Source organism: Lactuca sativa, chromosome 7, assembly GCF_002870075.4.
Source record: "Lactuca sativa cultivar Salinas chromosome 7, Lsat_Salinas_v11, whole genome shotgun sequence".
NCBI classification, from domain to species: domain Eukaryota; kingdom Viridiplantae; phylum Streptophyta; class Magnoliopsida; order Asterales; family Asteraceae; genus Lactuca; species Lactuca sativa.
In genome coordinates this window covers 47,093,063-47,116,315 of record NC_056629.2, presented here as the reverse complement: position 1 = coordinate 47,116,315, position 23,253 = coordinate 47,093,063, and the positions used below count along the sequence as shown (strand labels likewise).

At 32.4% G+C, this 23,253-nt stretch overlaps 1 protein-coding gene and 1 long non-coding RNA gene across 2 annotated transcripts; one reads left to right on the top strand and one right to left on the bottom strand.

The window, feature by feature from the left end:
• The first annotated feature begins 12,011 nt into the window (after nt 1-12,011).
• Nucleotides 12,012-12,615, top strand: LOC122194902 (uncharacterized). Its single transcript, XR_006184697.2, has 2 exons — nt 12,012-12,156; nt 12,314-12,615. It is a non-coding gene; the product is annotated as an uncharacterized LOC122194902 (long non-coding RNA).
• Nucleotides 12,616-15,505: 2,890 nt separating this feature from the next.
• Nucleotides 15,506-19,167, bottom strand: LOC128127231 (uncharacterized). The gene is made up of 6 exons (XM_052765670.1): nt 19,078-19,167; nt 18,861-18,922; nt 18,762-18,801; nt 17,229-17,680; nt 16,040-16,752; nt 15,506-15,969 (listed from the first exon to the last, which is right to left on the bottom strand). Exons 1-6 carry the CDS (start codon nt 19,165-19,167, stop codon nt 15,506-15,508), a joined length of 1,821 nt encoding a protein of 606 aa, XP_052621630.1.
• Nucleotides 19,168-23,253: the final 4,086 nt, after the last annotated feature.

The following is a 23,253-nucleotide window of genomic DNA, read 5'->3' as shown; positions in this document are numbered from 1 at the left end:
CTCCCCATAAAAACCTTCTACGAATCTTCTCTAACGTTTCGATAACGCCAATTGGTGCTTTGAAGAGCGATAGATAAAATGTGGGAAGATTCCCGAGTACTGATTTCATGAGGGTTAGATGACCTCCAAAAGAGAGTGTTTTTGACTTCCACTTCGATAATTTGGCCCTGAATTTATTTATAACTTGCAACCAATTCCTTTTTAGGTTCATATTGGCTCCAACTAGAACACCTAGGTAGGTAAAAGGTAATGCACCTGCCACACATCCAAGAATGTTGGTCCATTGGGAAGTTTCGTGATTTGAAGTGCCAATGCCGAAGACTTTGGATTAACTCTTAAACCGGATGATACGCGAAAGCACTTTAAAATACGAGCGAGATTTTTCAAGTTAGATTTGGACCATTCACCGACAAACAAAGCATCATCAGTGTAAAAGAGATGAGAAATTAGGGGTCCATTTCTTGGAAGTTGTACTCCGGTGTATATTCCTTTTTCTTTTGCAGATTTCATTGCTATATTTAGGCCTTCCATAGCAATAATGAACAAAAAAGGCCATAGAGGGTCTCGTTGCCTAACTCCTTTGGTTATGTCAAACTCCATTGTTGGGGAACCATTGACCATGATCGATGCACGGGATGAAGAAAGGCAACCTCTGATCCATGATCTCCATTTGTTGTCGAATCCCATCTGAAGTAGAATGGAATCTAAGTATTCCCAATTGATCGAATCAAAAGCTTTGTCGAAATCAACTTTGAATAGAAGGACCTTCTTTTTTATTCGTTTAGCCCAAGCATATACCTCATTTATTATTAAAGGCCCATCTAGAATGTTACGCCCCTCCACGTATGTTGATTGAACCTCCCCAATGACACTACCAATCACCTACTTGATTCTAGTGGCTAAGATCTTTGTGATTATTTTATACAAACACCCGATTAAACTTATTGCCCGGTAGTCTCCAAGTGTTGATGGATCCTTAACTTTTGGGGCGAGGGTAATAAAAGAGGAGTTACATCCGTGGCCTAAGGATCCATGTTCTTCAAAGTGTCTTATAAAGTTTATGATGTCAACATGAACTGTGTTCCAGTATTTTTTTATGAATTTGAGAGTGAATCCGTCGGGCCCAGGTGCCACTTAAAAAGTCGATGTAGTTCTTTGTCATCTAATTTATTTTTTAAACAATTGGCAATCGTAATATTTATATTTTATAAAATGTCAAAATCACTAGTAATAGTTGCAAATACGTTATTGATATTAATAGGTTAGAAGTAATAGTTGTAGATACGTGAATGATATCAATAGGTCAAAGTTGTTAAAATGTATATTTAGCTGTTGAAAGAACATCCATGTAAATGCTCCATTGCTAGGATTCGAATGAGATGTGTGAATAATCGTCTCTAGATTAAACAAATGTAAATATGACAACAAAAATGATTTTAGATGTTTAATATGCTTTGATTAAAGGGATATATACAGTAAAGTCCCAATATTTTCATCGATTTGACAAGAAAGTCCTAAACTTTATTTTTTTGACGGTAAAGTCCAAATTACCGGTAGTTTTTGACACTTTTACCATTTTTCCCCGGTTAGCCGGTAATTAGGACTTTTTTGTCAACAAAATAAAGTTTAGGACTTTCTTGTTAAATTGTCAATTAGGACTTTACTGTCAAAAAAATAAACTTTAGGACTTTTTTGTCAAATCGTTCAAAATATTGGGACTTTAGTGAATATATAATTTTTTTTGTTAGAAATTTAATGGTATGATACTCTTTAAGCATAAGAGTTATTGAAACATTCTCTAATCAGCTAGATCCTATTGAAATCATTTACGTTTGTTTCTTGTTAAATCGTTTTTTTAATCTCAACAAACCAACATTGAAAAAAATTGAGATAATCAAGAAAGAAAGAAAAAACCAGGGTTGTGTTGGCTTTTTGCAGTCTCAAAAATGGAGAAATAAGAAATCGAAAAAAACAAAATTTCCCTTCTTTCCCTTCTCCACATTCACACCCTTTTGACTAGGCATGTGTTGTTTGTGTTTGTATAAAGCTAGGGCAATTTCGTTTTTTTAGGTTTCTAATTTCTCCATTTTTGAGACTGCAAAAAGCCAACACAACCCTGGTTCTTTCTTTCTTTCTTGATTATCTCAATTTTTTTCAATGTCGGTTCGTTGAGATTAAAAAAACGATTTAACAAGAAACAAAAGTAAAGGATTTCAATAGGATCTAGCTGATTAGAGAAGGTTTCAATAACTCTTATGCTTAAAGAGTATCATACCATTAAATTTCTAACCAAAAAAATTATATATACACTAAAGTCCCAATATTTTCAACGATTTGACAAAAAAGTCCTAAACTTTATTTTTTTGACAGTAAAGTCCTAATTGACGATTTGACAAGAAAATCCTAAACTTTATTTTTTTTGGCAAAAAAATTTCTAATTACCGGCTAACCGGAAAAAAAAGGGTAAAAGTGTCAAAAACTGCCGGTAATTTGGACTTTACTGTAAAAAAATGAAGTTTAGGACTTTCTTGTCAAATCGATGAAAATATTGAGACTTTACTGTATATATCCCTTGATTAAATGAGCTACTTTAACTAGTATCATGGTATCTAAACCTTATATATTCTAAGAAAACATCATACAATACCTAAAAGATTTTGCCATGTAAGTTTATTCATCTGTAGATAATATATGTATTTTGTTCGTTAATAAACTGACACAAAATAAGTGGTCATTAGTTTCAAACCATCTGAAAAAATTATCACGACCAATATGCTTACTCTATCATGTAGAAAAAAAAATATTAATTTCCTAACAAAATCAAACGCCCAACTTAGATAAAATTTGTTCAACCCGGTTTAATGGTTAAAATGGACTTAAAACGAGAAAAAAAATCAGGAATTTCAATATTAATATCTATATTTTATACTTTATCTAATATACTAACCTTAAAACTAAAGTAAGATATCGGATAAACAAATTGTATATGTTTTTCTATATCTTATTTTCATCTTCAAGATTTTCATGATTAAAATCTTTACTTTTTAGAACTAATTTAATAAAACATGTATATTTTTTATTGATATTTCAAATACTTTGTAATGAATTTTAATAAACTTTTGATTTTTTATATATATGATTTTTCTAAAATTAATTTCTTTTATAAAATACCATATCTAAGTACTCCTCATCTAGACTGAGTACTCACCATTTCTCAGTCGACCGAACTGAATAATGAATTCCACAACATTGATTATTTATGAGATTCTTAAACTACATAAAGTCTTATGTAACAATGTATATTGCTAAAAGTCGTAGGAGAACCATAACATAATTCGTGAAAGACACAACTACAAGTGAAATAATCAACAAGGCTATGGCCCAAGAAAATGTGAATGATAAAAAAAAAAGGTAAAGGACAAACTATGAAGAAACAAAATCTGAGGGGGTAAGTTTGCAAACATTGAGAACGATGAGGTTTGGATAGTGAAATTCTTTAAGCATAGTGTTCATAGTCCTTCCTGAATCGGGTACAGCTGTAAACAACGCATCAGTTGTTGACACCCAAAAACTAAAAAAGAAAAAGAAGAATCGTTTTCAGACACGCATGTGGCTGATCACATCACCCTAACCGTTTTTATTGCATTCTACTTATTTTTCAATTGTTATTTATATATATATTTGTTTGGATTTTACTTATTTATTTTACAATATTTATAGATTTTGGAATTTCTTCTAAAAATGTTCTATTGCTAATTAACATTTTTTCTTAAATTGCCCAACTAAATAAGTCATTAATGAGCTTTTATTCAGTAATTATTTGTGTGCATCATAAATTTTTTTTATTAGTTAATTACTTTGATAAATGATGATCTAAGAATCAATAAACACATGTAACGAAGATCTCAACGGGTTCATAAGGAATGGTCTCATTTTTATTGGGTTCGTTAAAGATGGAAGATCTTTGGTTTTAAAAACTTAATACATATACATCAATGTTCTATAAAAGGGAAGAGGGAGCTCCAATAAAGAAAATCAAGTGGAAGTAAGATATTTCGAAGATAAGTTCCCATTTCAATAGTCAAAAATCCGTAATGGTGTCGAGCTTTCTTCTTGGATACCTTAGCCAATTTGGAATAGCCAATAAAGAAATTGATATTTGTTATCAACAACATAATAATAATAATAATATAAGGAGTAAATTACTCGGATGGTCCCTATGGTTTGGGGTAATTTATATGTTTGGTCCATAACTTATTTTTTTAACTTGGAAGGTCCCTATAGTTTGATGTTGTTGTGTGCTTGATCTCTGTCTTACCTAAAAAGACTATTTGTCCATTGATTTTTAATTTATTTAAATAAGGTGAGGTAGGTAAAGTAAGGTAACGTAAATTAGAAGTGGGGTTGGGGTGTTTTTATTTAAATAAATTAATAAATCAATGACAAAATAGTCTTTTTAGATAAGACAGAAACCAAACGGGTAACAAAAACAAACATTAAGGATCTTCCGAATTAAAAAAATAAATTAAGGATCAAACATACAAATTACCCCAAAACATAGAGACCATTCATGTAATTTACTCTAATATAAGGTGTCAATAGATATATCTCAATCTCACATCTTTTTCAAAACCAATATAACATCAATAAATACATAACAAATGTATTGAATTTTTTGGTATTTTTGTTGAATAGATAACATCACAACTTTTAAATAATCAGATATAAAATGACACGTTTATTCTTAAAATTCTAAATACAAGCAACATACAAAATTCGAATTTAAAAAAATGAAGAAAAACATATAGTCGACATTAGACCTTTGTTACCTTTTTTTTGGATTGGACGGGGGTTTTATCGTTTATCGTTTATATGGTTTAGAAATATGAGTATGCCGTTGATATCAAAATTCGAATTAAAAAAAAATAGAGAAAAATATTTAGTCTGCATTAGATGATTGTTACCTTTTCTGGATTGAACGTGATAAATAATTTATCGTTTATATTGTTTAGAAATAAGAGTATGTCGTTGATATAATGATATCATGGATAATTTTTATACATAAGATGTTAGTATGAACTAAAAATTGAAATGAAAATGAGCAAGGATAAAATTACTGCACAATATGTGACGTCTAATAATTAGGGAGAGAAAAACAACCTCAAACCTAATGGGAAACCCTAAACCCACATCCGATTTGACTGGGGAATCCTAAAGTTGATCAGGGATGAGGAATCCCCAAATCAAATAAAAAAGCGGTGATGAGGATACCTCTAATCCGAATCCTGGATCCGACTCCAGTAGATATTAATATATAAAAATAAAATAAATACAAAACTGCAAAAATGGTCATTGTGGTATGTATTTTTTGGGGGAGTTTTAGTCTAAACCTCGATTTTTTTGGTTTCATGGTCCTTTTGACCATGTTTGCTTGTGATTTTGGTCCCTTGGAAAACTGAAAAGAATAAAATGCCCTTTCTGATATACTTTTTTTTTTATGTTTTTTCATTTTAATTTAAAGGAAAAATAAAATAGTTAATTAATTTGGCCCCCATCTCTCTCTCTCTCTCTCTCTCTCTCTCTCTTTTTCTTTCTTTCTCTCTCTCTCTCTCTCTCTAGACAAACACACACACACACACACAATACCTACTCCCATTCTTCCTCAACCCAACCATTCACCTTAATCGTTCATTGCTTCACCCCATACCTTCGTCTTCTTCTCTTATCATCCAATCATCCATCAATTGACTGCTGTTGAACCAAACCTCCCACCATTGGCATTTTTAGTTCCCACTACTTTTGATAACTCCATGGCCTTCGATGTCTGATGGCCCCATCTGAAAATCTTTCTTTATCTTCACTAGATTTCAAGTCGGAAGCCTTTCTCCATGGAAACTGCTTTAGCGGTTGCCACACATGTTTAATCGACTTCATTCACTTGGGGTTTTGCCTAATTTTTGTTTTCGACTTGTTGAAGCAATGATCTCCGATTTCTTTCAATTTTGCATTTGATAATTTTGGAGGTTTAAGTTCTAGTGTAATTAGTAGACTTGTGATTGGTTTAATAAATGGGATGGTTTTTTTTGCTCATTATTAATTAATTGGGTATTCACAAGAAAGCTTCAATCATTTCCCTTCAAGATTCAACAAGTATTGGGTAGTTTGAGAAGTCTAAGAATCAACGTGTTTGTGATTCCATTCACAGGATACATCCATTGGACGAATTTTTTATTCCATTCACAAGAAGATGCCATTAAAGAAAAATAGTGACGAGGTGTTCGTTGATGGTAGCGAATTGAGATGATGATGGAAGGTGATGTCCTAATGGTGATGGCGAGAGAGATTGAATGAGGAAGTGAATATGTTGTTTTTTTACAGGGTAGGAATTTGAACAGATTGGCATCTGGTATCACTTTTGGTGATGGAGATGGTTTTCAACAATGACAAAGGTGGATGAGAGATTGAAGGTGGGTGACGAATTTGAGAGCAATATATATTTATGTGTGTATCTGGGTTCCATTCTAAACCACTGAACTTTCTCTATTTCTTTTTCGATTTGTCATTGTGTATTTACATTTTATTTGTTTGTGTATGTGTGTGCCTGCATCTAGATCTATATTTGTGCTAGTGTTAATTCAGACATTAGTTGCACAAGAAAGATAGATAGCTTCATCGATTTTAGTTGCAGGTTAGAGAGAGAGAGAGAGAGAGAGGGTATGTGGACCCGTATTTTTATTTTATATATATTAATACTTACAGGAAAAAAAAGAAAAATGGAAAATAAATATAATAAGGGCAATTTAGTCTTTTTAGTTTACTGAAAGATCGAATCACAAGCAAATTATCTCAAAATGACCATCAATCCAAAAAAAGTCATGGTTTGGACTAAAACCCCAAAAAAAATGCGTATCACAGAGACCATTTTTGCAATTTTATCTAAAATAAAACATATATATATATATATATATATATATATATATATATATATATATATATATATATATATATATAATTTGATTCAAGTAACTCAAGATTACTTTGATTTATACTTTTCTTTATTTTCTTTATTTGTTTATCTAATTTAACCTTTTGTATAATTTTTCTCCTTGGTTTATCTATTGTTACCTTAAATATCACTCTAATATTTTTTTTCTACTTGATTTTTCATCTATTTATTTAAATTTGGTAGAAAATTTGTCTATAGTTTTTATATAATCTATGACTATTGTTATGGTCTGTAAAATCTTTAATCTTATGTTTATAAAATGAAATTTAGAGTTTTTCTTTACGTAAGTCTTCACATTAAAATAGAAAAATAAATTTCCGATTCCCGGTTAGGGATCCTCGATCCCCGTTGGCAGTGAGGATGGGGGATTCAGTTATATTCCCGGTTGGGAATGAGGATGCAGATAAAGATTGGAATGAGTATTTGATGATAGGGATGGGGATTAAGGTCCCCGTTATTCCCCGACCAGATTTTCTTTTGTACTAATAATGTTAACGAGAAGGGATAATATCTCCTTATTTTAGATTGATTTTGTTTCCTTTTGTATTTCCTAATTTCTAGTATATTTGTATTTATACAGTTGTATCCCGTTGTAAAATAATTAATCAAAAGAATCGGCTAATCACTCTGATATGGTATGAGAGCTATATTACATATGCATGGAAGCCATTAAAATTATTAGATGGGCATCATCTAACTTCTAACTTTTACATAAAACCATATTAATACACAATTTTGTAATGAGATGGTCCACATTATTTTTGCAAATATGAAAATATATCTTGAAATTTTAATCCTAAAACTTATCAACTATTACCTATTACATAGGGCAATCGGTTTATTATTTTTAGAAAACCTAGGTAATTGTTTTCTCATTTTTTATTTATGAACCAAATATTTAAATCCATCGTTTGGTAAAAATTACTAGTTTGATCATTAATTTTTTTTTTACACTCGAATGATCCCTAGGTTTTTGCTTTATTATGTGTTTCATCACTGGTAAAATTGAAAAGATCATATTGCCCTTTGTAATCTATTTTTTATTTTTTTATTATCTATTAATTATAAAAATAACTTAAGTAAATAATAAAATATTTTATACGTAATAGCTACTCAACTACCCATCCTCATACTTTCACCTTAAACCTAACTCACTCTCTATCTCTATAAATCTTATAAAGAATGTCAAAATATAGTTCAAAATAAATTATTTATGTTGAACCATATACATTATGAAACTCTTCAACCTCTTCAATTTATACTACTCAATTATTAATTAACTAGTTTATAACCCGTGAGAACCACGGTTATAAAATTAATTAAACTTTCATATAAAAAGTCAAAATTATTAATTAATTACTTTAAATAAATTATTATTTAAGAGAAATTTTTTTAGTTATATAAAATTATAATCGTTGATTTAAATAAATACATGAAGTTATATCATCTTATAATATGTATTAAATTTATTTTATTTTTCAATCTAATGTTATTAATTTAATATAATTAGAGTGAGAAAATTTAAAATTTGAAATTTAAATAAAAGAATCAATTATCAATTATTAGTTTAATGTAATTAGAGTGAAAAAAATTAAAATTTGAAACTTGAAATGAATAATTAATAGCTTGACAAGTGGCATGATAATGGATAAATAACATTAATGAGGTGTTTTAATTGTATGACACTTGTCAATATGAGATTAAACCTATTCTTTTATTAGATAGGGAGATTGATTTTTTTTACTTGTCTATAGAATTACTTAGAGTTGATAAAAATTGAAAATAATGTACTAATAGGTAAATGTATTTGAGTTTTTTTTTTTCTCTTTCATTTCACATATTTATTAAAAAATTCTTGATTTGGTTGGTTACTCACACTTTTTTTTTCTTCTTTTTATCGTTTTAACTATCTATAGTATATGAAATAGAAATAATTGTATGACTATATACAATCCCTAAGGTATCCCTCTACCAACAGATAACCACAACTTGTTGGTGCCTTCGACCCACGGTACAACGAGGCCAAACTCATCTGAAAAGAAGAAAACCGAGAACACCATGATATGCTCCCTGCTACGCTACTTGCTCCCGCAGATCCACTATCATTAGAGCCATATAAAATCTTAATCACCAATCAAAACCCTCAAGTTTGACCTAAAGTAAAACTTTGTTAAAAAGTCAACGGTCAACAAAAATCAAAGTCCAAGATTGGTTAAGTACGCCCTGCGTACTCAACTTACGCCCCACGCACATGGGATGGCTTAGTACGTCGAGCGTACAAAAATTATGCCCAGCGTACTTGAGTTGATTCCATCTTTTCCATTAAGCACTTAATCCCTTAAGAACTTTTCACCCTAACTCAGATCTAGCATCAAAATATTGCCTTAAGTCATAAATTTTCCACCTTTATCACTTTCTTTGGCTAGGGAAGGTCCAAAAGCTAAAACTCTAACTTATTAATCCATTAAGTCCAAGTCTTTAACCTTTAGATCTGAATCAATATGATGTTTAGATGTATAAAGTTTCCAAATTTATCCATAACAAGGTCACAAACTTCCAAGATCTAAACCTTATGCACTTAAAGTGACCAAAAGCTCATAACATCCAAAACTAGCTAGATCTAACAATTTCATCATCAAGATTCAAACTTTATACCTCCAGAAGAAAGATGTAGATGAAAAAGATCTGGATCTACAAGATCCAATGCAACTAGTGCTTCTTCATTGTGTTCCTTCTTCTCAAGGTGCACCAAGAACACTCCAAAGCACATAAAACACCATCTTTTTGCTCACAAGGCTCAAACTAGGGTTAGGGTTTCAAGAGAAGGTATTGGAGAGGTGGAGGCTAAGAATTGAGTGGGTTTGGGGAAGTTAAGGAGCTTAAATAGGGCTCAAACCACAAAAATAGGGGTTCGGGCACTGATCACATATGGCCAACGTACTCCTCGTATGCCCAACATACGCGGTTGATCAATAATCGTCCTAACTTCAAACGATCGTAACTTCTTCGTTCTGTTTTTGAAGTTCTTTATACCCACAAAAAGGTGTTGAAGAGCTCTACAATATTATCTATATATATTGGACTAAAAACTTCACGAATAAAAATCCATATTTCATGTACGAACTCGGCCTATGACTTTTCCCATTCTACCCTTCAGCCCAAAACACATTTCAAAGGTTTTGATCCCATAACCATCATTGCCTCCTTTCAAAAGGTATAAAAATTACCTCCTTAAGGCTCAAAGCCTTTACAGAATTGACTTCCGGCCCACGACCCTGAAAGAAGAAATAACGGGAAACAGGATATTACAATCCACATTATTTATATGTTTAACATAACAACGCTTATGTAATTTTATAACATAAGTACATGGAAAAAACTCTTTATTGGAGCATCCCACAACCATAAATCACCCTTAAAATGCACTGAATGACCATTACCTACTTTTACAATGCAAAGTGTATCAAGACGACATCTACTGGCAAGATTATCTAGGCTTTCTCAATATTGCTCCAAGGAAGATGAGTGGAAATGATTGTAGGGAACCCTAAATGACTGAAATTTCTCATAACAAAGATTATCATTATGAAGATATCTTTGCCACAACCCCCCCCCCCCCCCTTTCAACCTTAACTTCACTAGTGGGAGACACATTAACCGATACAAAGGTCATCATGGAAGTTAACGACACTCTAATATACCCTCGCCATTCTCAACTAAAGTCCGATTCATAAAGAACTTCATCCAAATAAAAAAGTGTTTTATACGTTTTTTCAAAGTCAACTTTAAAAGCTATAAGTTTCCTCTGATTCTCTTATGTCAACTTATTATCTCATTAAGGATCAACGGTTCTATTAAAAATTTGACGAACTTTGATGAAATTCAGTTGCACACTAATCACCACATCATTACCACTTCCGCTAACCTATTTGCTAGTAGTTTTATCTTGATAATGAACTAAGCTAATGACTCTACAATTTTTATGATCTTTGGGTCTTGTACTTTAGGAATAAGTTTAAAAAATGAATTATACCCACTTAGAATATTTGAATAATTTTAAAAATGCAACACCAATTTCACATCTTCTTCTTCAATGAATTCCCAAAATTTTATCAAAAAGGAAAAAGTAAAACAAGTTAGACTAGGCGCTTTATTCACTCTACAAATCTACACCGCCTTCTTTATTCCTATCGGATGAACATAGATTCAATGAACGTATGATGATCTTTATTAGTTTTTAAAGATACTCAAATCTTGTGAAATTTTAAAGTTTTAAGAGACTGAAAATGTGAGAAAAATGATGATAAAATTTGTTCTTGACATGACTATCATTGATATCCATTCACCATCGATGTATATACCTTAAATGGAAATTCTCCTTCTTTTATGATTTAATATAGTGTGAATTTTTTTTTGGAATTCTCTTTCCCCTCAATAGTCACTTGAATTTAGCATTTAAACTAAATCTAAGTGTTCTAATCACTCAAAGTCTCCCGACTCTTTTTAAGAGTTATGTATAGCCTCCAAATCGGTCGTAGTCTCCAATCTACTATCAATCCATTGGTCGATGTCATAAATAACATATTGAGGTTCATTTTTCTTCTCATCTCGTGTCTTCTTATATTCCAAATGCTAAGACCAGAAGTTCTTTTTAGCGCATGAAGTTTTATATTGAAATGCACTATAGGATTTTTATTGAAAAGAAACCATTTTGCTTTAATGCAGATTTGAAAACCTCTAAAAAAAACTTCCAAAAGGAACTAGATTGAAATAAAGAAAATAGTGTAGGTCTGTAATGAACCTTGATCTCTTTAAAGAGCATTGGCTGATGATCCAACCATTTTTTCTAGCTATGGATCGTTCAGATTCAAATTGTTTGGTTGAAGCTTTTTTACCCTCTTAACCGATCAGACGTGACAAGAAAGGGTCTTAATTGTGAAGAGATGAGGAGTCTGAATGAAAAAAAAGACTTCTAATATCCTTACCCTAACATAACAAACCCGTCTCTGTTTTTTCTTTCTCCCCCGCTACACATCAAACCTTCTCCGTCATTCTCCCTTTTCTCAGGTGTCAACCACTTCCCCCTACCAGCCTTTGGCAATGCCACTCCGCCTTCATAGCCTCCATCCTTGATTCCTCCCCTTTCACTGGTAAGTTTTTTGCTCTTTTCCTTTTTGGTCGATTTTTTCAGGCCAATCTTTCTGGTCGTTTTTTCAGGCCCTAAAACATGTTTTTCTTTATTGTATGAAACTGGTGCTTGATTTATGTTCTTACTGCTCGAATTTGGTGCTTGATTTATGTTCTTAGTGCTCGAAATTCGTGCTTGATTTATGTCCAACAATGTTTCAGAAGTAGGATCGCATGAAGCCCACTGATCCCACAACCAGAAAAAAAGGGGTGCATGTAATGTGTAAAATTAAGATGGAATAGGACAATGAACCCAAAAAATTGGGAAGCCATGATTACGAGGTCCAATTTTTTCTTGACCATCGGGTTTCTGTTAGAAAATCCAAATCCCCTTCTTCTTTTCGCCAATTCGCATTCCCATCATCTCCTAAATTTCTTGTAAAAGACTATAATTGCTTCAGTGAAGGTACATGTTTATGATATGTTTGATATGTTTTTGCTTTTTATCTTTTATGTACAACTATCGCCTTGATTCTTCAACACATTTGAGTTATATCCTCGATTTTATGTTACAGATGATAATTGAACCGATTTATTGTGAGACATGGTTATAAAATTTGTTATATTGTGATATAAGGATCCATATATGTCAAATTTGGATGTTGTATGATGTTTAATTTGTATATAAAAAATAGTTTAAAGGGTTAAAATAGTCATTTTCATCGTTAAGAGGTAGACATTGAGATGTCTAACCAAACATTAATGCATCCTTCAGATACAAATTCATACAGAGCCTCTATATCATCCATGCATTTGCATCATTTATATGCATCTGCACCATTTATATATGAATCATCCAGATGCTACAAAAGACGAAGATGCCTTATTAATTTAGGAATCCCACTTTTTGGCCCACATATACGAATATCCTCTAAAAGGAAGATCAACTAACTCCATGCCATTAATGAATTGATTAAAATAACTTTTTAGAGAACTACAAAAATGGGACACCCATCTCTTTGTGACATCATTAACTTCATTAAAATAAGCTAACAACACTATCTCCCTGGTTAATCTTCGAAAAATATTCAAAAATATATTCTATAACGACCTCTTTTTTAAGATATCTTGAGGAGCATGAACCGAAACAATCAACATAGTTAAATTATTAGCATTGAACACCGATGTTAATAAAAATCTCATTTGAAACCACTCGATGCTTCAAAAACTTAGTTAGGTCCCAAAAACATAAAATTCTACTTTAATGGCCCCTTGAATTACTAACCGCATAATTAAAAAGAAAGATTACCACACAAATTCTGAATTGTAAATAGGTCCATTATTATAATTTTGTTTCTTGAATTCCCAAAAAATTATTAAGTGTTTTTGACATTCACTTTGAAACTTTTATCACACTTATCCCATTGATCCATTTCTTTATGTCACACTCATACATTTTTCATCTTATAACCCATAGCTTGATACATGCTGATTTTTTTGAGAGACCTTCAATAATAAAGAACTTATGTCGTGATAATTAGAGACGAAAGAACTTGTTGTCTTGCATTTGGACACTTCTTTAGTACAAATTTTTATTACATTTATCTTGATAATCAAAATTAGTTGTTTAATTCTCCATCATGGAAAAAGTTTGCATATGAGTAAACTAAGTTGCATGGGATAGGGTTTCAATCAAATTCACAATAGTGTTTGGTTCCTGTTGACCAATGACTCCCTCGGAATAGCTTGAATTAGGAGCCTCACAAGGTTTTACCATGGCTCGAACATCAACACAAGGAGTTGTAACAATTGTAGTAGTTTTATATGATTTTGGATGTGTAAAACACACGTTCTATAATATCCCTAAAATTTGAATGTTAATTGGTGTATTAAATTTTAATGTAAAAGGGTGATTTGGTCAAAAATGATAAAAGTTATGAAAGGGTCAAGCACCAAGTTTGGTTATTAATTTGTTATATCATGAAATGGTTCCTTGAAACCATTATTATGATTATTCTAATTAAGTTTGTGTCATCTACATTGTGTATTTTGAATTGTATTGGGTGAAGAGGTAATTTTGGTTAAGCACAAAAACTACAGCCAGGGTACGCGGTGCGTAAAATGGAATTACACGTCATGTAGAGCCCTTTTAACATAACACGATGATGCATATTTATATTTTAGAAATAGGAAATTTACAATGGGAAAGCAAAACTTAGAGTCGGTATGCGTTTAACAACATGATGCTAAATTAGAAGGACGTGAACGCGACGCATAATGTTGGTTTTACGCGACACGTAAGGGACGTTTTGAGTAAATGGTAAAGTACAAATATATATATGAAATGGGCAATGTACTAAATAAAAAACAAGGTGTAATAAGGATATTAAGTGACATGTTTAAAGTGTGTTGTTAAACTAATAATAACGAGATGACGCGTACACATGGGTTACGTGAGACAACGTAAGTAAACGCGGCGTGTTCATGGATATTACGTGACGTGTAACATAAGATAGTATAAGGTTTTTACCAAGATGAAGTTAGTCATTTTGAACCCATTTCACACCCACACTTCAGCTGGAAACCATGGTTCGATCTTGGGAGAATTCCACCAAGAGTTAAGCCTAAATCAAAGGATTGCGGGAGAAGAAATATTTAATGATGGGGTTTGAGGAATTTGTTAGAATTGGGTTCAAATGTTTAGAAATTATAGTATAATGTTGTTATAAGAATTGTGATTATGATTTCCACTCTAGTTGGTGACTCCATGAATGAATCTTGAATTTAACTTTAATGGTTGTAAACCCTAATTGATGAAACTGTTGATAATAAAAATTAAGCTTATGACTTAATGACTTAATGATTTAAGTCATATAAATAAGATATTCGCGAAACCTGGTTTATTTTGAGACAAAAATTTGGAACATGAAATTTATGTAATCAAGTGAATGATCATTGTGAATGTGAATTGAGATTAATATCATTATGGAATAAGATATGCCATTAAGATCTTAATGTGTTGTTTGAATAGATTTTGGTAAAGAGATTAATCAAGTGCATTAAGGTGTTGTTTGTTTTTCTGAAGCCAAAATGTCTGTAGTCTGTGGACCACATCTGCAAGCCTCTGCAGCAAAAGAGGTGGACCAAACGTCTGCAGTCTGCAATAAGAAGACTGTTTGTTTTTTAACGTCTGCAAGCTATTGAAATAAACCGAATTTTAAATAAAATGATTTTACAAACTTAAAATGATTTTTAAACACTAAAACTTAAATAATAATAGTCTTATAACATTGAAAATAAAATTCATGCAACTAAATTAGTCATACAATCAAAAAAATTAGGTTTTACAATAACAATTTCATTTAAAACAATTCAATCTATATTGTGCATCAACTGATCATCAATTTCATCCCTTAACTGAGTCATATATTCACGGTCTGCTGCAGTACCATGTGTTGGAATCTCGTCTTCATCATCCTCAACGAGAACATTGTTATTTTGAAACGGGACATTGTGTTCATCGTATCGTGTGAAATACTCATCACTCAGTCCTTCTCTCCTTATAAAATTATGAAGCGCGAAACATGCCATGTCAATGTTTCTTTGTGTCACAAACGGAAATGGTGCCATCCTCTTCAATATAGGGAAGTGTGCTTTCAAAACACCAAAAGCACACTCAATGACATTCCGAAGTTTTGCATGTCCGTGGTTAAATTTTTCTTTATTGGTCAACGCACGTCGTTGATGAAAATCTCCAAGCCAATACCTCACATTACGATAAGGGGCCATAAATCCTCGAGTGTGTGCATACGCGACATCACAAAGATAATATTTGTCTGTAAAAAATGAAAAACACTAATTAATTTTCAAAGTAAGATAAAAATATTTAAAAAAACAAAAACTTACCTAGTGGTGGAAACGGGAATGATGCTTGTGGATCGGCTATTGCTTCTAATAATATTCTAGAGTCATGTGCTACCCCTTCCCACCCAGCCACAACAAATGTAAACATCATGTTGAAGTCACAAATTGCCAATACGTTTTGGTAGCAATCTCCCTTTCCCCTACTTCTATATAAGTCTTGTTTCTTAGCAGGGACAACAACATGTATCAAAGTGCCATCAAGTGCACCAACCGCCCCTTTGAAAACCCGTCGTAGCCTCCTATTATGTCCTGGAATGTTTGGATTCAAATTAAAAGAAGTTTGTACTATAACATCTTGTGCGAAAGACATCATTTTTTCCAACACTTCATAAAAAAATTTATGAATTGTTTGCTTCGAGTGTTGAAATCTCCGCTTTATAATCACGTAACGTTGATTCTGGCCGATCATCATAAAAAACATAGCCATCTTTTCCTCAACCAATACATATTTGTTGTCCTTTAATGAGTAATTTGCTCTAAAATGAGCACATAGTCGTACAAAAGAGTCACGGGACATACGTAGTACTTCAACACATTGTAAACGATTACAATGTAATAACTCCAATGTGTATTCATGTCCCGTCATTTCCGAATCATTATCCCGCAATCGTTTCACACCCCTCTTCCAAAAATAACGGATGTATAGGTACATAAGAATGACGAGAAGTAACTTTTGATTGTGATCCATTATAAACCTAAAATAAACAAAGTAGAACTTAAAAAAAAACATTACATTAATCATATTTCAAGTAGCAAATAAACATTACAAAAACCATATTTCAAGTAGCAAAAAAAAATTACATAAACTATATTTCAAGTAGCAAATAAAAATTACATAAACCATATTACAAGTACCATAAAAACATTAGATAAACCATATTCCAAGTAGCAAAATAACAAAAAATAGTTCCAACAAAAGCAAATAAGACCTAACAAATCGTTTCAACACTAGAAAAATCATCGGACAATCTTCCCATCCTTCAACACTCCTAAACTTGTATCCGTCATCTCAAGCCATCCTCATAATATCTCGGGAATATCGGGAAAATGCATCCACATCTCTCTCATGTTCATGGTCCCTCCAAAAATATGATATGCAACAAAGCGTAAAGGATTTGTAGGGCCTAATTGAAGCAACTCTAACTTCTCTTAACATTGAGGAATTATATACCCTTTAGTCAAACTTTGCAGAGCTTTTTTCATTTCAAATGCTAAATCGTCAGCAGTAATAGAAGTTCCATCAGGTGAAGAAGCAGACGGTGAGGCGCTAGGAGGTATAGGAGTTGAGGGTTTAGCCCTTTTGTTAGGGTTTCCAGATGGTGAAGCAGTATATGGTGAAGTAGCAGAAGGTGAAGCTGTAGAAGGTGAAACAACAGAAGGTGAAGCAGCAAAAGGTGGTGGCTCACGATCGGAAGTGTCATCACCATCATCATCTATTGCATGAAAAAGGGTGGCGGTAATCTGAAGTGGTGGAACACGACAAGAGGATGCTCCAACTACTGATGATGACTGGGTTGAGTAACTCCTAAAATTACCAGTGGCCCTATTTCCATCAAAAAGACGTGCACAAAGATCTGGAAAAGGCAATGGAATTGTTCTCAATGAAGCAGCCTTCGGATGCCTCTAAACCCAAATGTAACAAAAAAAAGTATAAGAATATTAGGGAACTTCAAACTTAAATGTTATATATATATATATATATATATATATATATATATATATATATATATATATATTAATATATGTACCTTCTTAAAATCATCCCACTCCTCGGATGTTTAGTTAAAAGTGTTTGTTTGAGACACTACTAGAAAAAAGGCCTTTTACGACGCTCATTGCGCGTCGTAAAAGGCTCAGACGACGCGCAAATGCGCGTCAAGGAAGGCCCTGTCATAAAGAGAGACGACGCGCATTTACGACGCTCATTTACGACGCGCAATTACGACGCGCGTTTACGACACGCAATGCGTATCAAGGAAAGCACTGTCATAAAGAAAGACGACACGCATTCTCGTGTCGTGACCTTATGACGCGCGTGTTAATGACACGCAATGCGTATCAAGAAAGCCCCTGTCAAGAAAGGCCATGTCATAAATGAAGATGACACACATTTTTGCGTATCGTAAATTTAAATGTTTAAAAAAAATATTTATATATTTTTTAGTTTTTAAATTAAATTTTCATTTAATGTCTCATAATAAAAATAAAATACCATATACAAAAAATACAATACATTGCATAAAATTTAATGTCATACAATTCTATTTTCTTACAATATATAAATTAAATTTACATTGTTATTAAGAGGTTTTCCCTAACAATATAACCTAATACTACATTGCTATAATAAAGGGGCACCTTCTTGTTTCAGTAACTTGTCATTAAGGTGTCTGAAGAAGCTCTAAAACCCTTCATCATGTCTCTTAGCTTCAATATCAATCCCAACTCTTTATCAAGAACAACACGGAAATCCTACACAATAATCATGTCAGTTGTACAATATCAATATCAACTAATTAATAATACACATGGTATGTATGAGAGTGGAATCAACCATATTCAAATCAATATCAACTAATCAATAATCATGTCAGTTGTACAATATTAACTAATCAATAATCAATATCAACTAAACCACAACACAACTAACACAAAGATATTAGCCACTTTTTTTGTATCAGAAAACAAAATGAACTTAACAAACCTGCAAATCAAGAGAAGTCATGAATGACCCTGTATAAACTCTAAAAAAAGAAAACAAGTAAAGTTAACAGATTAGATAAAGTACTAGACAAAAAAATACAAGAGTGAATTATTATAAATAAGAATAGAAGGAGCACCAATTTCATCCAAAACTTCCTGAACCTATATGTATCATCAAATTACCAAATTACCCATAAAATATTTAAAATAAATTAAAATTTTGTGATTTCCTTTTTGTAAATTAAAAAGTGAAAGGACCAAATGTGTAATTCCGGAAAATTAAAATTACAGGGACCATAAATGTAATTTATGCATACCTCCCAAAAGAGCTTAACTGTCCAGCTTCCTTCAGTGTAACCACCAGTGTACCGTGTGTTATTCCTCAAATCATCAACATCAAATGTCATGGTTTCCACCAGAAAGAAGCTTTTTTTTAATATTAAAAACTTTAGTTGATTTAATTAAAAAAATTAAGATAAATCAATTTAAGCAATACTTAATACCTGATTAAATTCACTGGCATTAAACAATTTCAATCAAGATGGGGATATAAGATATGTTAATCCTCTATAAAACGCATTTGAAAGTGGCAATACCTGTAAATAATTAGTGGCATCAAATATAGCAAATTTTGTTTCTTTTTCCGAAATGAAAGGGTAAAAAGGTCATTTTAGAGAGATGATTATACCTGTCGGTTAAGTTTATAATCTACCATAGCATATATATACTGCAACTTATTATCATTTGTGACAATGACATCTTTACCCCCAGTTTTAAGTTAAACAACATGTCGTTTTCCAGATAACTCTTCATTAACTGTAAAATCTAGACACATATCCTTCACATCACTATCATAATGCTGCAATAATATATCAAGAAAAGAAGAATGAATTATAAAGTTTGGGATCTAATGCTGACATCTCATCAATAAAGCTGTAACGACCTAGAAGCTTTTGTACAAAAACATGGGAGAAAGAATAATCTAGTAATTACTAATTAGTAAAAAGTAAATACCACTTAATTCCATCAGATGTGGCTATTGCAATATCTAAGTTTTGTGCAGTGAAAACTGAAACAGTGTAACCTCAAAACTCAAAAGTCCCTGGATTCTATAAATAATTAGATAGTAATTACTAATTAGCATGCATATATATACAATAAAGCTAAATCAATCAATAGTAATAGTAGTTGAGGTTTACCGAGTTATTTCAGCATGCCACAGTGGTAATATTGGTGCTTGACATACTAAAAGAGTTACACCAGTAGGAACAGGGGAACAGCAGGAACTGGAACATTGGAATACAACCTATTGGATCTTCTGTTTCCACCTTAAACTTGTCATTGTCGCTTCTGATTCGAACAAATTGAAGCTTTATATGATTGGAGAAGGAGCTAAAGGAGAATGAACCTTCAAATATGTTATGACTAAAATCAATGTACTCACAAAAATTGTTTGAAGAAATATCAAACAACTTAAGAGATGTTGTTACTAAGATCCAATTCACCGAGATTCTTCGACTCACAGAACCCTGTCAAACGACAAAAATAAAAATAAAAAAATATGCGTAAGCCATGAAACTCAAAAGGTAATTAAGTTATAAAAGATTAACCTTCAAGAAATATATTACTTGCATTTTCATGGTCATACAAGTTCAAAAAGATTAAGCATCAAGGAAAGGACCAAAGGTAATGTTACAAAATACTCACAAAAATGAAATGTGCATGCTTTAGATATATAACTTACCATGATTTGATAATGAGCCATTAAGATTATTGTGAGCGAATGGGACAGCTCTTAGGAAAGATAATGCATGTATTGTTGAAGGGATGCTCCCAACAAGACTGTTAGAACTCAAATCCAAGACCTCAAGATGGTGGAAAGATGCAAAAGCTGGATGACAACAAGAGAGTGTTACAAGTCATGTATTATTGACGATTGAAGCTAGATAAGGTCCCACCTCTGTAATATTTAGCTGTTTAGTTGCAGCATCAACAAGCCTTGATTCACTCCCCCCTAAAAGTTACAAAAAGAAATATAAAAAACAAACATTTTTCAGAAACTGTTTAATCTAGAAAAGGGTTTTGTGTATACTAAAGTTGTGCAACATAAACCAGCAAGAGAATCAAGATACTTTTTCCCATTTATGTCATACACATATGAACCCTATCATAACAAGAATCAAACCTTTTTCACAATAGACATAGAATATACAAAATTCCAATACTTATAAATGTTAATAATCTTTACCTCAGATTTATCTATTACCAATGGATGCAATTCATCAGGCTGCCATCTAGCAGTGAAAGGAGCCAACATGTCATGTCCCTTATACCTAATATTGGAATAGAAGCAATCAGAAAACGATTTTTTTAAAAGAAATCCAATATTTTGAGGCATAGTATTAAAGATGCATTGCTATAACATACCCCTTACGATCAACTGCAGAATCATCAGTTTGTACAGCTTCTATACTAGTCCACCTCACCATCACACTTCTAGAACCTCCAACATTTTTTCTATGTGAACCAATCTATAACATATAACATCTTATTAAATTCAAATCATTAGAGTTGTAATCATAAAGCCTGTTTTCATCTGAGTGTCAGTAACTACAAGTCACATGAAGCAATGGAAAAAAAAAGTAAGTGGAAAATACGCTATGAATTATGAAAACAAACAAGTTATAAACTTTCATACTTTTGCAATGCTAAAAATTTAATAGCTTCTCTATTTATTTAGATAAACAGGTCCCGCGCCCCAAGGAAATTTCAATGTTTCATAAGCTATTAGGTTTAACTATGATGGAGAATATAAATCTAGCCGATATCATATTAGCAGAATACTAATTTTAACAAGGATCATATATAGTTCAATAACATATATTCCTGATTTAATTCGTGTATTAAACTGATTTTGATTCTGATTGTGTGCATGAATGGGAGGAATAACTAATAAGAGGGCCTAACCTGTGATGCAGCCCTTCGAAATAGATTACTCATCTTCTCCTATATTTTAGTGAAAAAGCTCCAAGAATCAAGTGAATGTTAAAAAAAATAATATTGATATCCCTTTTGTACGCCCTTAAAACTTGATAGAGATAGAAACTTGATAGAGATAGAAAGGGAGTCAACATGGAGAAAGAGAGTATGTCGATTGTCGACCATGTGGTGTGATGTTTATAGTTGGCTTTTAATAATCGAAATCAGATAAAGATCGGATCGGAGATGTTGAGTTTCATCCTGTTGAGCAACTCGGTTTCATGGGAGTCGCATATTAGGTAACAGGGAGAAGAACGATGGTAAGCACAACATACCTTTGTGTAACCAGAAGAGGAGAATCGAACCCGTCAATCGGATGTTGGTGATGTTGTGTTTGTTCACATATAACAAATTTACCCCCACATCCAACACTTTGAGAATAAACAATATTGAACCAATTAACGAACCTTAGAGAGTTTATCGCCACCAAGATGATGCAGATGCACGAAAAAAAACCAGAATCCTTTTTTCTTGATTGAGAAGATGAAGTTGAGGGATGAATGAGAAGTCGTGTTCCCCTAATTTGCTGAATGGATGAAGAAATAGGACCAAGGATAGAAGCACAACTAGACTAGGGTTTGTAACGTGGGGAGTCATTGTAGATGGAGTAGGGTAGAGGTGAAGAGGAGTGAGCGGGGTACTTCAAAATTTTGGGGGATTTTCCATGTTTCTAGTGGTGGCGGCTGCTAGGTTTTACAGAGAGTAGCAGGGGAGAAAATGAAAGAAGATATTACTATTTCAAATGTGTTATGTTTGATTAGGGTTTGCAAATAGAAGGAAGTGAAATTCGATCGGAGAAGAAGGGGTTTGCAGAGAGAAAGAAGGGAGAGAATAAAGTCGATTTGGCGGGTGTAGAGAGTAGAGAGGAAGAGGAAGCGGGTGTTCAAAATTTTGGGGGATTTAGTTTCCCCCCTGAGTCCCAGAAACGCGCGTTTTTAAAATTATAAAGCGACATTTGTAGAGGACGCCCTTTTTATTATAGGTGCCCTCCGTGTTTTTAATATTTTTACATGAGACACTAATTTAAGGGCACTCAGTAATGCGCGACCTAAATCCTTAAAATTTTTGAAGAGATGACACTTTTTTAATGTCGCTCTCTAATGCGTAACATAAATCAAAGAGCGTCGTGTTTTGCGCGTCGTAAAAGGCCTTTTTTCTTGTAGTGAGAATTGTATATATTACTAGTTTTGTTTTTTAAATATACCCATCTTGTGTATTTGGCTTTCAGATTGTCATATGCATTTTCATTTGTTTTTGAGTCAACTCAACCCCAAATTTCTCCTTAAGAACTCTTCCAAGCCTTATCCATGAATCTTTATGCAAACTCAAACCTTTTCTACCAACACTTTCTACTTCTTCAATACAAGTATCCAATAAGCATTTTAAATGCTCATTGGTCCATTGTTGTTTTTTACCCATTTCTAATAAAAAAATAACAATTTGAGACAAAAAAA

Excerpts from the sequence above, each read along its gene's own strand:
- LOC128127231 (XM_052765670.1), bottom strand. The coding sequence starts at position 19,167 with ATGACATTTGATGTTGATGATTTGAGGAATAACACACGGTACACTGGT. Across the intron at positions 18,802-18,860 it reads ATTTATAATAATTCACTCTT|AGTTTATACAGGGTCATTCA; the intron begins GTATTTTTTTGT and ends TTCTTTTTTTAG. Across the intron at positions 15,970-16,039 it reads ATTCCCGTTTCCACCACTAG|ACAAATATTATCTTTGTGAT; the intron begins GTAAGTTTTTGT and ends CATTTTTTACAG.